This window comes from Gobio gobio (genome assembly GCF_949357685.1).
Source record: "Gobio gobio genome assembly, chromosome: 6".
NCBI lineage: Eukaryota > Metazoa > Chordata > Actinopteri > Cypriniformes > Gobionidae > Gobio > Gobio gobio.
Window position 1 is genome coordinate 51486771 of NC_137102.1, and position 17579 is coordinate 51504349.

General features: G+C 41.4%; 1 protein-coding gene across 4 annotated transcripts in view; it reads right to left on the reverse strand.

The window, feature by feature from the left end:
* Positions 1 to 17375, reverse strand: part of pfkpb (phosphofructokinase, platelet b) — a 44026-nt gene extending 26651 nt beyond the window's left edge. For 3 of the 4 annotated variants that reach the window (XM_079819983.1, XM_079819982.1, XM_079819985.1), the window contains exons 1-7: positions 16648 to 17375; positions 14286 to 14359; positions 13060 to 13137; positions 9250 to 9439; positions 8969 to 9134; positions 6385 to 6429; positions 6187 to 6295 (exon numbers count right to left, since the gene is read on the reverse strand). In XM_079819983.1, the coding sequence (XP_079676109.1) occupies positions 6187 to 6295; positions 6385 to 6429; positions 8969 to 9134; positions 9250 to 9439; positions 13060 to 13137; positions 14286 to 14359; positions 16648 to 16732 (747 nt within the window). In that variant the 5' untranslated portion in view covers positions 16733 to 17375. The remainder of the gene's footprint in view (positions 1 to 6186; positions 6296 to 6384; positions 6430 to 8968; positions 9135 to 9249; positions 9440 to 13059; positions 13138 to 14285; positions 14360 to 16647) is intronic. The other variant, XM_079819984.1, reaches the window with a different exon arrangement.
* Positions 17376 to 17579: the final 204 nt, after the last annotated feature.

The window sequence follows — 17579 nt, forward strand, 5'->3', positions numbered from 1 at the left end:
GTTGATGTTGTTTAAAGGTATTGTGGTTTGTTCTGTTTACTCCAAGTTTTCTCCTACGTATCTCCTCGTTTGATTCTCCTATTAAAGGACTGTTTATGCACTTGCTGAGTCGTGCACTTTCTAATAGCCACATCCACCGTGACAGAATGCAAGACCGAAACAAACTGCATGGGGATGAATTTCTCAGCACTGCCAAGGACAGTGGTCTCAGTGCCTCCAAATTCAATACTGCAGCAGATACTGCTTGACATTCAGCAGTATGTGGAGGAGTTTCTGCATCCTTCCCATCTGGGGTGATACTATGATTAATGCCTGCTTCCGGATGGGACTGGATGATGATGATCTTTTCGATTCCTGTCTCCTGGTGATTGTTATAAGGTCCGTAGCGGCCTTTATTAACTATTAGGTCTGTCAAAATGGCTGAAGCTAAATTCGATATTCTGTCTTAAATATTAGCAAAATTCTAATTATATTCGAATTCTAAAGGCAATACTTAATGTTAGAGGAAAAAGTACTGTATTGTCTTCTATGCCCACAAGAGGGCGCAAGCGAGCCCAACAAGAAAATGTAAACCAAATCAAGCATAGCATCTTTTATTGAAATGAAATGACATTCACTTTTCAAACAATTGTTATTAAAGGACAACTTCCGGTGAAAAATGAACCTAGGGGTAATTAACACATGGTTACCGAGTAGATCGTTCTCTGGGATGCGTTTTCATGAAAATCGAATGTAAAGAGTATATACTATATACTATTTATATACTAGCGTTATAAGCTAATCTGTTTTTAGAGATAAAACTCTTTACATTCGATTTTCATGAAAACACATCCCAGAGGACGATCTACTCGGTAACCATATGTTAATTACCCCTAGGTTAATTTTTTACCGGAGTTGTCCTTGAAATAAAATTTCATTTCATTAATGAGCATGTAAGGAAAATTGGGTAACAAAAGTGCATAAAACTGCTAGTGCATCAGTAACCTGAGAAAACACGCTTCAACAGACAACCTAATGTGAACACAAAATAGCAAACTGACATTCAGAAACAATCAATTTCCACTCACTAAATATCTACGTACATGCTGTTTGTCAAAAACACCAAACAGTCAACTTGACCTGCATCGAGTGCTGAGAGTTTTTTGCTGAGGTATGGTCAAGTATGTTTTTGCCAGCTGTGCAATATGTGGATACATATATACCGCATGATTTTTGCAACCAACTGAGAGGATTTTCGTCAGCAGATAGCGTTTCTTTAATTTATATCCATCTCATGCTCCAAAGCCCCGATTGCTGCCTTCTGCACTGCTCTGTGTCTGACTGTATACGCCGTTGAACAGGTTGCCCATTTTCTCTCCGACTCCGAGTCATCACTCTTTTTTCATATTAACAAAACAGCCGCACTGCGCCGTACTGGATAAACAATCCGCGTCAGTTACATCATCATGTCTTGCGCGCCTCTACCCAAAATTTGAATACAAGTGTTTTGCATTCGAATGTTCTTTTTTTTTTTCATTCGACGAATATTCACTTTTTTTTTGACAGCCCTATTAACTATGTCCTCAATTTATGTAGTTCTGATTTCCCTGTTGAAGTAGCTAAGGAAAATCATCATTCAGTTCCTATCCGGAAGCATGTGATCACTCCAGCTCACCCCAAGCCAGTACTCTCCACATGCCTCTCCAAGGGTTGCCTTCCCTCCTGGCCACCCGTGTTTCCAAGAGCCCGGAAACTGGTCTCCAACAGCCAGGACCTGGGGGAAAAGGTGCGGGATCCTGCGTCTACATCGGTTCGGACAGCTTTGAAATCAGCTTCCCTTCCCTGGTCCTCAGCCCCAAGACCCAAAGTAATCTTCAGCCCAGAGAAAGTGACGTCCCCCATCTTCGTCCAAAGCCCAGGGACGTCCCCAGTGCACGTCCAGAGCCAAGTGACATTTCCAGCCCCAGACCAGCGTCCAGAGAGGGTTCCAGCATCCAGAGAGGGCTCCAGGCCCAGACCAGAGCCCAGAGGTTTCAGCGCCGCCAATGCAAATGGTCACAGCGCCACCTAGCCAAATGGTCTCAGTGCCCCCGTCCCGGGGGGGAACCTGAAGGGAGGCCGAACCTGAAGGGTCTGAGCCGCCATGGCCCCTTGAACTCCCTATGCCGCCATGGCCACCTGAACTCCCAGGGCCGTCATGGCAACCTGAACTCCCAAAGCCGCCATGGCGACCTGAACTCCCGGCGCCTCCATGGTCTCCCGAGCTCCTGGAGCCTCATTGGTCTCCTGAGCACTGGCACCACCATGGAGGCTTCCCAGCCAGTCAGGGCCCAGTTCACCTGCCTCGGTCCTCTAGGACTCCAGGGTGCCTGCCCCCCCCAGGGATGCGCCTACCGGGAGGGGGGAGTAATGTCACATGTTTGTCTGTCTGTCTTTGTTGTGTTTTGATTCAGTCACATGTTTCTTTGTTCATTTTCCCGCCACTCCTGTGTTTCCTTGGTTACCCTTGTTATATTAGTTCTGTTCAGTTGTGTAGTTAATTAGTCTCATTAGTTCTCTGTTTGCCATGTGTGTAAATGCCCTGAATTTCAGTCTGTTCTTTGTCTTGCGTTGATGTTGTTTAAAGGTATTGTGGTTTGTTCTGTTTACTCCAAGTTTTCTCCTACGTATCTCCTCGTTTGATTCTCCTATTAAAGGACTGTTTATTTTACTTCCTGAGTCGTGCACTTTCTAACAGCCACATCCACCGTGACAGTCCTCAATTAATATTAGATAATGAAAGCTGATAATATTTATACCATTTATTATAATGACAAACATCAGTCATAACATTTTTTTATAAACCTTTTATAATAAATGTTTTCATTAAATCTATTTTTTACAATTCAATGAACAGTAACTCATCTTCAAAAGGCAACAGCAATTATGAAACAGTAAATGGAAAATATAGAAATAATAAAACAAGTGTATTAAATATCATCCTACCTAACTATATTTACATATTATGTGCATATTATTTACATACTAACTATAATTAGTGTTTGTTGCACGTCACAGATCACAACTGAGTGTCTCTTGCAAATAGGATGATTGCACTTTGTGCAAATGATGCCTGTTTTTACATCCCTTGCCAAGCACCTTCGGAAAAAATGTGCGAGTGTGTGTTTAAGAGAGAAACACAGTGCAAGACTTTTGCATTCTGGATATGTTACAATGTCTTCCCTTTATTTCTGATTTATTGATGTTATTTCACATTCTCAAAAAGTTCTCTGTTACAGTCTCACCAGTCTCACATTTCTCTATGTGTGTGTGTGTGTGTGTGTGTACGTACGTGTTTTCAAGAGAGAGACAGTGTGTGACTTTTGCATTTTGGACCCAATATCTCCCCTTTATTTGATTCATTGTGTGTGTGTGTTTATTTTTGTGATTTATGAGGACACAAATTTGTATAATGACACAGGTATTACACTGGTATTACATTTCATATGTCCTCATATTTAAAATAGCTTTAAAAACACACTAAATGTTCTATTAAAATGTAAAAATGCAGAATGTTTCCTTTGATGGGTAGGTTTAGGGGTAGGGTTAGTGTAAGGGGATAGAATGTACAGTTTGTACAGTATAAAAACCATTACGTCTATGGAATGTCCTCACTTAGCAAAACTAACCTGTGTGTGTGTGTGTGTGTGTGTGTGTGTGTGTGTGTGTGTGTGTGTGTGTGTGTGTGTGTGTGTGTGTGTGTGTGTATGTGTGTGTGTGTGTGTGTGTGTGTGTGTGTGTGTGTGTGTGTGTGTGTGTGTGTGTGTGTGTGTGTGTGTGTTCAAGAGAGAAACACAGTTTGAGACTTTTGCATTTTGGAACCAATCTCTCCCCATTTTTTTGATTCATTGATTTTATTTCACATATTCTCAATTTTCTCTGTTACAATCTCACAGTCTCATATTTCTCTATATGTGTGTGTGTGTGTGTGTGTGTGTGTGTGTGTGTGTGTGTGTGTGTGTGTGTGTGTGTGTGTGTGTGTGTGTGTGTGTGTGTGTGTGTGTGTGTGTGTGTGTGTGTGTGTGTGTGTGTGTGTGTGTCTTTTTTGCAATATTGATGGCTTACAGTCTCATGCTTTCATTGCTATGTGCTTTTTTTCTTAGATTGTGGATGAATAATTTATTTTATTTCACACATTTCCCAAAATTAGCTTTTACAGTGACGCACATTTATTAGTGTTCATATACCAAGTACCATAAAAGTCCCCACATTTCGTACCATTCCGATGCATAATGGAGATAATGGAGGCATAATGGAGAAAAATAAACCTTGGGAGAAACCAGGCTCAGTCGGGGTGCCAGTTCTCCTCTGGCCAATTAACAAACAGTATATGATTATTATTCTGGCAACTTTACAGGTCAGAAGTCATATTAGATCGGAATATTCGAAAGATCGGAGGCATCACGCAGGAGACGGGTTTATTGAGGATGACATGTTGATTAAAGGGGCACTTCAGCGCTGGGAAGATGAATGTGTATTTAAACTTGGTCATTTATGTAGTAGAAATGTGAAATTATTTTTGAATTTGGTGCCTTCTAGACTGAGAAAAGACAGAAAATGTATGTATATCGGTTGAATCAAAGATTCAATTACCTATTCGTAAACGACTGCCTCATTCTTGAATGAATCAGCCGTTTGAACGAATCTACTCAATGGCTCGCTCATTAAGACGGTCACCTGCCGCCACCTACTGCCGTTTTAGTTTAATGTTTAAACATTCTTTCCAACTTTTCTTTTTTGTATATTCAAAAAATTGTTAAAACAATCTCATAACATCATTTAATGCAGTTCTAATTTTCCAGTGTAAATTATTTAATTTGACTGGTAAAAGCCAGTGTCTTCTTTTAATTTAATTTATTGATAAAATCTAAGAATATAAAAGGAAAGCTGAAGCATAGCCTATATTTAATAAGATTAGGGGAAAATGCCCTTTATAAAAGGTAAAAATATCACAAATATGCAGATTTAAATATGTCAAAGCTGATTGAACACTGGTGAGAATATTGCTTCAGAATAAATTTTATTTACAATATCGAATTTTTTCCGGACAAGCTCATTTTTTACTCGGACAAGTGAATGACAGATTTACTTGTCGCGAACAAGCTTAATGTCGAACCCTAGACAACAAAGACAACAACTCCCAGAATGCACTTGCTTCGCTGCCCTACGAGGCCACTCCCTACACCGCCCCCACTGTCGTTTTGATCTTCATAATAACACAATAATTTCGTTCAGTTAGAGAATAAACACTACAATTAAAAACTGCACGTGTCTTTTCAATAAAGTGTGAGTGAGCCGAACGAAAGTCACGGAACAAACGCAGCAGGAGTCAGATCTCATTCATCACGAGAGCGAAGAGCTGAGCAGAGCAGAGCTGAGGTAAGCGCGGCAGTCATTCTCAGCGCGTGTCCAGTCGGGCGTGTTTTCAGATTGCATATGGAAGCTAAACTTTCATAGGAATTCATTGAAAAGTTGAAACACTAACTTTGCTCCGCACTGCTCTGTTATTAATGCCCGATCCGAGCGGCCGCGGGCGTGCACATTTACATTCTGTGAGTGAGATCCCACCCCTGTGGGCGAGTTGAAAACATGCGGAACTAGCTCCTTCAACTGGCTGTGACGATTTTTGCGTAATTCAATTTGCATAATTCTCTCGTCTCAGGGGGATGTGAGGGGGGAAAGTACCATAATTTGAATATACTACCGGGTTTCTACTGATACAAAGCTTAACGCTAAATCACTGAAGTAACCCTTAAAACAATTATTAAATAGGAATATTCGAAAGATCGGAGTCATCACGCCGGAGACGGGTTTATTGAGAATGACATGTCGATTAAACAATTATTAAATAGGAATATTCGAAAGATCGGAGTCATCATGCAAGAGACGGGTTTATTGTGGATGCCGTGTCGGTGAGGCAATTTCAGGGGGGAGTCTAATTGACACGGTCTCTGCAGACACTCTGTAGCAACATTAAAAAACAGTGATGTAATGTTTGTATACTTTGTAAAATATTAATGTACACTGCAACTGCTGTAAAAGGTAGCTTGCTAGCTACACTGTTTTAGGGCCAACTTTCACACTACTGAACAACGTAGTTAGGTTAGTAGTCTCTCTGGTTTAGTTAGTTTGAGCGTGGCAATATGTTTCTGTGTGTGCGAGTGTTACCTCTGATAGTTTCTGACACATCTGTTCCTCCCAGTCATCTTGGGGAGGCAATTCTGGAATCAGCACCCAGTCGGCTCCACACGCAAGAGCACTAACTAATGCTAGATATCTGCACACACATAAACACACTCGGTTTGATGCTGATTTTAAGTACAACACATGTTTCTCTTTTTGAGTGTTTCTATTCGAGGGTCTTACCCGCAGTGTCTACCCATGACCTCCAGCACAAAGGTCCTCTGATGGCTAAAAGACACACAATATGAATAAAAAAAAACTTGATTTATCTTTAATGAGATGCTTAAAGGGATGGTTCACCCAAAAATGAAAATTAGCCCATGATTTACTCACCCTAGGTCATCCTAGGTGTATATGACATTCTTCTTTCAGACGAATTGAATCAGGGTTAAATAAAAAAAAGTCCTGGCTCTTCCAAGCTTTATAATGGGAGTGACTGTTGCTCTGTTTTTGAAGTCCCTAAAAAATGCATCTGTCCTTCAAATATTACAGTCCTTAAAGGTCCGTTATTCGACGGACAGATGCATTTTTTATGGATTTCAAAAACAGAGCAACTATTACAGCTATTATAATGCTTGGATTAGCCAGGACTTTTGTAATGTATCTCCGATTTTATTCGTCTGAAAGAAGAATGTCATATACACCTAGGATGACTTGAGGGTGAGTAAATCATGGGCTAGTTTTCATTTTTGGGTGAACTATCCCATTAAAGTGTTCACAACCATGTCTAATGTATTTGATATTTAAAATGCATTTATTTTATGCATTTGGCAGACACTTTTATCCAAAGTGAATTGCATTTAATCAGTTCAACGAACCCATGACTTTGACATTGCTAGTGCCAGGGCCAGATTTATACATAGGCATTCTGGGCACATGCCTATGCTCGCATGTCCGGGGGGGTTCGGCAATTACAATGAGGAATTATTACAATTATTTCACTCCAATGGTAAAACACTAAGATATTAACTATATAAATTTTAAATATCATTCAGAAAATTATTTTTGCCTTTTTTCATAAATCATTACTATTGGTCACCCTTTACGTCTGTCTATGGGTTTTGCAAATATTTAACTACTGAAACGTAATTTTTTACTTGTGACTAAAACTCATAACTCCATTGGATCCTCAAACTGTCAGTCATAACTTCGCCCCTCTTCGATCATGAATGAAGTGCGGTACACAGTTTGGAGTGACTCTGCTCGTTTGCAATGCAAAAAGGTAAATAAGAATTGGTGGTTTGAATAAGTACAGCATTTTCTTTACTCAAGAAACGCTATATATATAAAGCTAATGTTTTATGTATTTGAAGAGTGGAGAAAAGAGTGTCTTAGTCTAGCATTTGTCATCAAGTCACAGTAAATACTGTCAAGTCTGTGTGAGAAGCACTTCATCTTTAATAACATGACATTTTGGACAAATTATGTCCATGAAAGTTGATGAAAGAGTAATGCATTGCACTTACTGCCGTTCTAATGATGGACAAAACATGTATGTCCTACATTTGCTGGTCAAAAACCTCATAACACGATTCAAGCTTGATCTTGATAGAATGAGGTCGACCGATATATCGGGCCAATATTTTTCAATTTGTAATATATCGGCATCTGCCGATATCCGTGTTTAGTAGCGTCGATTTAAAGTCAGGAACCGTTGGGAAACTTGCATAATGCTACAGCTGGTTGAAGGTTCGCTTACTTACAGTTAACTTTAAGGACTGTAGTCGAATACTATCAGTAGCTTGCTTGCTAACATATTAACCCCAATGTTATAAGTTCTGTTTTATTTTTCCTGTATCGGAGTCAGAGAATTTCACTCTGTGCGTGGGGTGGAGAAGGCGGCAGCTCTCTCAAACACTGCAGTGTGATTGAGGGCGAGGGCTACGTTACTCCGTCCCGCTCACAGACAGCACCGTGCTCGGAAACACAGAGTTGTCCTGACTCCTGGATTCTATTTTAATACCTTGCCTATTTAAATATTCAAGTGCACATAGATGCGAAAGTGCCCGCGTCTCTCAGTTTGGTTCTCGTGCGGTGCAGCAACACTAGCTTAAAAGAACACTAGCTTTTTTTGAAAATAGGCTAATTTTCCAACTCTACTAGAGTTAAACAGTTGAGGTTTACCGTTTTCGAATTCCATTCAGCCGATGTCCGGGTCTGGCTGTAGCACTTTTAGCATAGCTTAGCATAGATAATGGAATCTGATTAGACTCGCTCAAAAAAATGACCAAAGAGTTTTCAATATTTTTCCTATTTAAAACTTAACACTTCTGTAGTTACATTGTGTACTAAGACCGACAGAAAAGGAAAAGTTGTGATTTTCTAGGCCGATATGGCTAGGAACTAAACTCTCATTCCTGCGTAATGATCAAGGAACTTTGTGCTGTACCATGAGTTCAGCGGTGCAATGATATTACACAGCACCTTAAAATAGGCTAACTTCCGTCAACATAACCAATGTGACAACCTGCTTGCACAGAGAGCGTGCTGGGGACTATTTTCAGGCGCTGTGTAATATCATTGCACCGCTGCACCCATGGTACAGCACAAAGTTCCTTGATTTTTACACAGGAATGAGAGTATAGTTCCTATATGTCTTATCGAGTAGCATCGTAAACATAGTCCAAAAATGTATTTTGTCTGTCACAATATGAGGTAAATCTGGCCCTGGCTAGCGCCATGCCATGCTCTACTGTTGGACAACAAAAATGTTTGCAAAATTAAATTAATTGGAACAATTTTTTATATTTTAATTGTTAGCATATACCTTTGTGCAGTGGTCATTATGGCGTCCACCACCTCTATGATCCTGTGCAGTGCTGAGTCAGTGCCAATGGTCATATCTGTCCCGCAGAAATCATTGTCTATTGAGCCAACCATCCCAACAATATGTAACGTAGAATGAGTTTGGGCAGCCTCTTCACTGATTTGACCTGGGAGAGAGAAACCATCATAGATACAGAGAAAAATACACAGGTGTTATGTTATTCAATACAGTTACAGATGACAAATCTTGGTCCCATGTATAAGCTCCTCCTACTCTGCTACCTGACTGGACAAGCTCATTCAACAGTCCGCTCCACTCCTCCCTGAAGAGATTAGCTCCGGTCAAACTGCCATCTCCACCAATCACACACAAGTTAGTGATGCCATGCTGCACCAGGTTTAGAGCAGCACGCAAACGTCCCTCGTGGGTACGGAAATCCTTGCAACGGGCGCTGCCAATCACAGTGCCACCCTGCACACACACAGTGACATTAAGAAATAGGCTACACTGTTGTCACATAAAATCACAGATAATATTACTTATGGATCATCCATCGCACCAGAAATGGAAGGTAATGAAAGTCTTGATTTCAAGCAGTATTTGATGCATACAGAAAATGGGTATATTTGCAATGTGTGCATACTATATACTAATATACATGCAGTTCATCTACATTCATTATGAGACAAACTAGAGCTGCACGATTAATAAATTAATAAATTGCAATGGATGTGTAAATTAACCATTGACAAGTAGATCACATTTAAAAAATTGTATATATATATATATATATATATATATATATATATATATATATATATATATATATATATATATATATATATATATAAAATTATATTAATTATAATATTTCAATCATGACAACTCTCGGAGTGAAATAGATTCAACCAGCATTTTATTAGCATAGAGCATGGAATGTACATAGGCTTGATTTTGGCGGACGAGATCTGCTACACTGCTGCTGCTGCTACTGCTGCTGAGCAAATACATAATATTCAGCTTAGTCAAGACAACAACAAGGAAGGCTGCTACAGAATGATGTAACCCCCAAGCAGATCTCTACAGGTGGCGCTGGGGAGGAGGTGGGATTATCGGAGTTCTCATAATTGCGCAGCATGCGGATAGTTGCTAGGATACAGTGTAAGTAAAGCCATATAGATGAGGAAGTACCTCCAATTGGTTGGTGTTGTACAACTTAAAGAACCAATTGGCGATTAATAGTTTCATGACGGAACTTTGTATTAAATCTTTTTGAAAAATTAAATATAGAAAAATATTATATTATTCTCTCTCATATAACTATATGAGTAATAAATCTAGTAATAAATAATAATAGTTAATAGTAATAATAATAATAAATCTAGCTTAATTGTCATGATTCCAGCCTGTGTTTCCCTGTCTTGTGAAGTCTCTTTTTTTATTTCCTGTCTTGTCATGTTTTGTAGTCCTTTGTAGTTTTTCATGTTGATTAGTTCTCCAAGGTGTTTCCCATTTAGCCACTCCTTGTTATCTTGTTATCCTTGTTTCCCTTTGTGTATTTATACCTCTGTGCTTCAGTTGTTGTTTGTCGGTCGATATACTCCTGTATGTGTGTTCTTGTCGTTGCACTCCTGCCTGTTTTGGATACCCTTGTTCATGAATTTTCTGTTAATGTTGTTTGTTATTAAATCGTTCATGCTGCACTTGGATTCTCACTCAGCTTCATCACTGATCACACGGTACAGATCGACCGACCACAATCCAGCAGCAAGAATCCTGTGTCTCCGTCAAGAAGATCGTCCTATCGAGGACTATGTAGAGGACTTTATTGAGCTGGCACATTTGACTTTAATGGACGAGGTATGCCCAATGAAATTTTTCCGGGGAGGACTAACTGAGCCGCTCAGTTTGATCATGCCTTTGCATGATCCTAATTGGTCTCTGAAAAATCCAGAGCCCAGGGACGTCTCCTGTCTCCATCCAGAACCCAGTGACGTCTCCGTCCAGAGCCCAGTGACGTCTCCTGTCTCCGTCCAGAGTCCAGCGACGTCTCCTGTCTCCGTCCAGAGCCCAGTGACGTCTCCTGTCTCCGTCCAGAGCCCAGTGGCGTCTCCTGTCTCCGTCCAGAGCCCAGCGAGGTCTCCTGTCTCCGTCCAGAGCCCAGTGACGTCTCCTGTCTCCGTCCAGAGCCCAGTGACGTCTCCTGTCTCCGTCCAGAGCCCAATGACGTCTCCTGTATCCGTCCAGAGCCCAGTGGCGTCTCCTGTCTCCGTCCAGAGCCTAGCGACGTCTCCTGTCTCAGTCCAGCCACTGCCCAGCATCCAGGGATGGCTCCAGCCACTGCCCAGAGTCCAGGGATGGCTCCAGCCACTGCCCAGAGTCCAGGGATGGCTCCAGCCACTGCCCAGAGTCCAGGGATGGCTCCAGCCACTGCCCAGAGTCCAGGGATGGCTCCAGCCACTGCCCAGAGTCCAGGGATGGCTCCAGCCACTGCCCAGAGTCCAGGGATGGCTCCAGCCACTGCCCAGAGTCCAGGGATGGCTCCAGCCACTGCCCAGAGTCCAGGTATGGCTCCAGCCACTGCCCAGAGTCCAGGGATGGCTCCAGCCACTGCCCAGAGTCCAGGGATGGCTCCAGCCACTGCCCAGAGTCCAGGGATGGCTCCAGCCACTGCCAAGAGTCCAGGGATGGCTCCAGCCACTGCCAAGAGTCCAGGGATGGCTCCAGCCACTGCCAAGAGTCCAGGGATGGCTCCAGCCACTGCCAAGAGTCCAGGGATGGCTCCAGCCACTGCCAAGAGTCCAGGGATGGCTCCAGCCACTGCCAAGAGTCCAGGGATGGCTCCAGCCACTGCCAAGAGTCCAGGGATGGCTCCAGCCACTGCCAAGAGTCCAGGGATGGCTCCAGCCACTGCCAGAAATGGCTTTGTTCCTCGTCCCTGTCCTGAAGGGGAGATTCCGAGAGGACCCCACGTCCCGTCCCCAGTCAAGAGAGGACTCCGCCTACTGTCCGCAGTCCAGAGAGGACTCCGCCTCCCGTCACGAGTCCAGAGAGGACTCCGCCTCCTGTCCCCAGTCCAGAGAGGACTCTGTCTCCTGTCCTTGTTCCAGAGTCAGTAGGGCCTCCCAATAAGTTTTTTTTGTTCTACCCATCTATGGAGGCTGGCCCTGAGGGGTCTGTGCCGCCATGGCTCCCTGAACTGCCCGAGCCGCCATGGCTCTCTGAAATGCTCCACGGCCCAGGTCCGCCCACGCTCCCATCGATGCCATGCCAGGGTCCTTGTCCTGTTGCCCTCCATGGGCCTGGACCACCATCCCTCCCCCGTTCGGACTCCGATCCACCACCCTCCTGGACTTTTTTTGTTTTGTTTCATGAGCGTCTGGAATAATGCGGGGCTCTGTCATGATTCCATCCTTTGTTTCCCTGACTTGTGAAGTCTCTTTTGTTATTTCCTGTCTTGTAATGTTTTGTAGTCCTTTGTAGTTTTTCATGTTGATTAGTTCTCACAGGTGTTTCCCATTTAGCCACTCCCTCTTGTTATCTTGTTTCCCTTTGTGTATTTATACCTCTGTGCTTCAGTTGTTTGTCGGTTTCTCCTGTATGTGTGTTCTTGTCGTTGCACTCCTGCCTGTTTTGGATACCCTTATTCATGGATTTTCTGTTAATGTTGTTTGTTATTAAATCTTTCATGCTGCACTTGGATTCTCACTCAGCTTCATCACTGCTCACACATTACATTAATCTAGATATTTCTGCAAATATTGATGGATCTGATGACAAAAATTGTATGTGATGTTCCTCATTTGTAAGTCACTTCGGATAATGCAAATAAATGTACATGATTTCATCATCTTGCTAGGTTGCAAGGCTCCATGCACAATATAATGCAACATTAAAAACAGTGATGTGCTGTTTTCCCCTTCTGAATCATGGGAGATTCATGACCTCTATTGTAAACAAAAACAAAACCAGATTCTCAGTTTATCCAGAATCGTGCAGCTCTATGCAACAACCCTGCAATGTATCTTCCCTATGTTCGATCAATTTTGTGTGCTATTTTAGCTTTTAATTTAGTACGGAAATTTGCTTACCACTTGTAACATACTGGAAACACTTTCCCATGATGCCTCTTTGATGTTGTCACCACCGTCCACCATGCCCTGGTAGCCCTGAGCGGGAAAAAAACATTTATTGTGACACCATGAATAAGCTGAATTCATTATCCTTCCTACCGAGGCAAAATAGACACCCTTTGTCTGTCGCAAGCTTTCATGTGTGTCCTTTGAGATCCATAAAAACAAAGCTGCTTGTTGGAATACTTTATTTATCACTGCGCAACAAATGCCATAGATGCCGCCATGAAATGACTACAGGGGGTAACATAGGGTTGTTCGAGACTTGATCAGGGCACACCTGTCCTCAGCCTTAACCACTACATTGCAGCATAGTTAAAGTCACCATGAAATCAAAATGGACAATTCTATTTTTTTTTGTGGAATATTGCAGTATTTACTGTAAGTGATTTATCTGTGCACATCATTATTTTTTTAATTCATGTGGCCTCGCAATCTGTGATCAAAATAACCTCCCCTCCATCTTACATCGAGATCTCTTCTCTGATGACGTGACATGAGGGCGGGACAACTGTCACTCAAATGAGATCTACCAATAGAAAACCACAACCATCCAACATTACATTGTTTCTTGTTTGAGAAGCCGTTGTGGTGAAAAATCAGGTCCTCCTTAAAATCGGTCTCTGTTAGGACCCCAAGTGATCTCATTGGCTCAGATTACTTTTAATTGGTACTCTCTTTAGCGCCTGATTACAATTCCTACAAAATCATGTTATAATATATGCTGTTTAACTACATTATAATGATCATTAATGTCTGTATATAGCTTATGTACTATAGCATACAGAAACCCAATTAGCCCGAAAGCTTAGTTTAAGCATGCATTTGCACTTACCCTACATATATTCACAATCATCTTTCATGACAGAATCTTTGGGATAAAAAAATATTTGAAGTGTAATTTGATTGTTTAGTTTGTCTCGCGCCATTAGAATACATGGAGAGGCGGGGTTATAACTGCTATACTGGGACCAACCACCTGGGGGCGATCGAGACATTTTGGCTTCAGTTTTCAACACAAGTGCGGCACGCTTGGTCACAATAGACAAGAAAAGACTCTCAACTTACGTTTAATGTTGTCTTTAAACAGTCAATGTCATACATGCATTTCACAGAGCATACATAGGAATATATGGGTTCATATAGACAGACATTTAGATCTTGGGAATCAAAAGAAAAATCACCTCATGGACGAAATAAACTTTTGCCCCTACGTAGATTCCCATTCTGACCACTGCCCTCACAGCGGCATTCATTCCTACATGAAGAAATACAGAAAAGACTGGTGATTTACAAATTCGGATGCACCAAAACAGTCATTTTAAACAATCAACAAAAATCAGACCATTTGTGGCACAAATAGAGGAACGAAAGGTGGAGGCTCTGTTCAGTATGTTGCCTAAAGTGCTGTGATCTGACAAGTTTAATCAAGCATCCATTCCTCTGAGGCTATTTCCAGCCTAACCCATAGTGATGGGAGGGCTGCTGCCAGGAAACCGTTGCTAGGAAACATATGCCATCACCATATGTACAGAAAAGGGTCAAAAGTAAAGTGACCAGACGTCCCCGGAAATGTCTCAGTTTTACAGCTTGTTCAAAACAACCCGCAGCTGAATATAGGAACAATCGTGTGGTGATTATTTTCACCAGCAGAAGGCGCTGTGAGATACGCTGACTCTACATGGTCGCGCGCGCGCCGCAACTAACGTTACTTCATGAAGAACGTAACCGAGAGCAGAGCGCCATTATCGTCAAATATCAAAAGAAACATCGTTATCGCTTTCAAGTTAGTAACATACTAACTATTCATGTTAAATTAAAGTAATTTGTAGCCGATGTGCTTAATAACAGAGCCTCAACAGGGTGCGGGATTGTTTTGTTCCCAAAACTTACGTAGTCACAAAAGCAGTGATTGCCACGTACACTTCTGAACTATAAAAAACCTTAACAATTACACTTGCAACAAATACATGTGCAGAATACACCTACTTTCTGCTTAAAATAAGCCTAAAATGCCAATTAACGAGTATTTTCAAGCACAAACGTAACAAAACATTTGACGTAAAAAAAAGAGTAATTTATATAGTATAAACTTGTGGAAATAAAAATATAAAATTATAAAATTGTTATTTATCATATTTATGCTGTTTTATTTTTGTAATGTGCTTTTGTTAAGTCATGTTATAATATTTTTTTTGGAACTGCTTGTTATATTTACAATGGTTTTTATTTTGCAGGTGCGTTGAATTGTATTAATAAATCCAGACCAAAAATCCTAATAATCTAACTAAATCATAATAATTAGTAATGTTAAAATAATATAGGGAGCCCACAACAACAACAAAATCATTAAACAATTTATTGTCCCTGTTTTTAATTCAAAGATATTTTGACCACTCAAATAGGAAATGTCCCCGGTTTCCATTTCATAAATCTGCCTGGTCACCTTAGTCAAAAGTGGAAACAGGGGTTGCTGCACTGCAGCAGTAGCTACTTTAAATACACCATTTTCCTATGAACTCCCTTTATGTAATACATTCTTGTAGGCCTATATAAATAAATATACAACTATTGTCAGGCTGGTGCAGGAAATGTGCATACGCATTCAAGATTAAACAAACAGATAATGTTTCTGTGGAGAATACAAGTGTCTGTTCTGAGATGTGGCGTATAATAGCCTACGGATAAAGGGAGTCGGACATTGCATCACAGAGCAAAATAACGCGCTGTGCCCTCTTTAGTTCTCTCGTAAACATGCGCTTTTATAGAGAGTGCATGTATTGAACGGAAACGATTATCCGAGGCTTGTGATCCGCGCGCACTCATGCATGGGATCCCGTCGGTTTTTTCCCACGTGATCACGGAATCATGGGAGCCTCGCACTTGCCTGCCATCACGTAGATGCGCACTCATTCTTCACCATCGTATATTCATTGTGATGACACATAGCAAAGATTACACGTGACGCGCATAAAGATGCACAGGGAACACATCTACAGACGGCCAAAAAGCAAAGCGAATTTTCATTCATTTTCATTCATTCATGATTTAGGCTAACCGTATAGCAAAGCCAATGCCCGCATCAAATAAAACGCATGACATAACGTAAATGCTGCGCCATAAATATTTTTTTTTTCCATTTGCGTTGAAAGTCGCTCGTGCGCACCCGGTTTACGCGTTGTCATGACGCCCGAGAGCAAGACTTGCAGCGATGCAAGTTCATTATTTTAATAAACTATGTGTTAGATTATTGCGTTTTAACCCTAAAATATTTAATCTATTCATTAACATATTATAGTCTAATTATCCGGGTTTTTTTCTTCAGTCATTAACGAATGAAAACATTTAGCAATCACTATAAAAGTATTGATAAAGTCAGTTCAGCGTCATTCAAGCCAGGAACTGCGCACCTTTATCATCTGTTGCACTGCTGTTTTGCCTATATGTGTTAGATCAATAGATGTAAACAGGTCAATCTGCCACCGTGATGTCGACCAAGTGCACATATGACATCCTAATCGGTTTGTTAAAAACAAAAAAAAATACCTTGAGCATCTCCACCACTTGTCAAGACGCCAATGGTCTTCCCTGCTCCAGAGAGGTTCTCGATGAATTTTCTACTGTCCGGCATTATTATTTCACGGATGTCTTTGCGAACAGAGTAATGTCTTTAATTCCTGGTTGAAGTAAGAGCAATCCAAAGCAAACTGGAGAGGATAAAAGGCTCCGTCACACAACTTCTCCTCCGGTGTCGAACGTGCGCTCCGGTAGGCTGAACAACTACCGCCCCATTCTGGATTGACAGCCGCGCCAGGCAATAGTCCCGCGAATCACGTCTCATCTGGACGGGTTGTGACCAATTGCTGCCCAAAGTTAGGATTAAAGAAGTGACAAGGAAGTCCTACTTCGCTTTCATCAAGTTTAGAGTTTTTCTAAAACAATTCACATAGTAGCTAAAGATCCAGCGTAGCTACTCTAAATGTAACGCGGTACTCTTCCATCAATCTTGCTGCAAAAAAACAGCAATCAAGTTAGTCATTACGGAAGTACGCACTTGTTTAACGAAGACAAACTATATTCATATGCATTTGTGTTCTAGTAACTTAATAGAATAGCCTACTATATATAGAACACCTGCATAGCTGCCGTAATCCAGTGAACAAAAGGTGAACCTGTCAACTGTGAGCATGTGTAAACAGACAGTGAAATTCTTACAGAACTCACTTACACAGGTGTGACCTTGACATTTTCAATCGGAGAGAATTTATGTGTATGAGCGAGAGAGATAGAGAGAGAGAGATAGAGAGAGAGAGAGAGAGAGAGAGAGAGAGAGAGAGAGAGAGAGAGAGAGAGATAGAGAGAGAGAGAGAGAGAGAGAGAGAGAGAGCGCACTACCACAGACAAATGGGTTTGTGAGGACTTACAACAAAAAAAGTGCTTACCAGTGCTGACAGTAAACACTAGATAAACAAACTAAT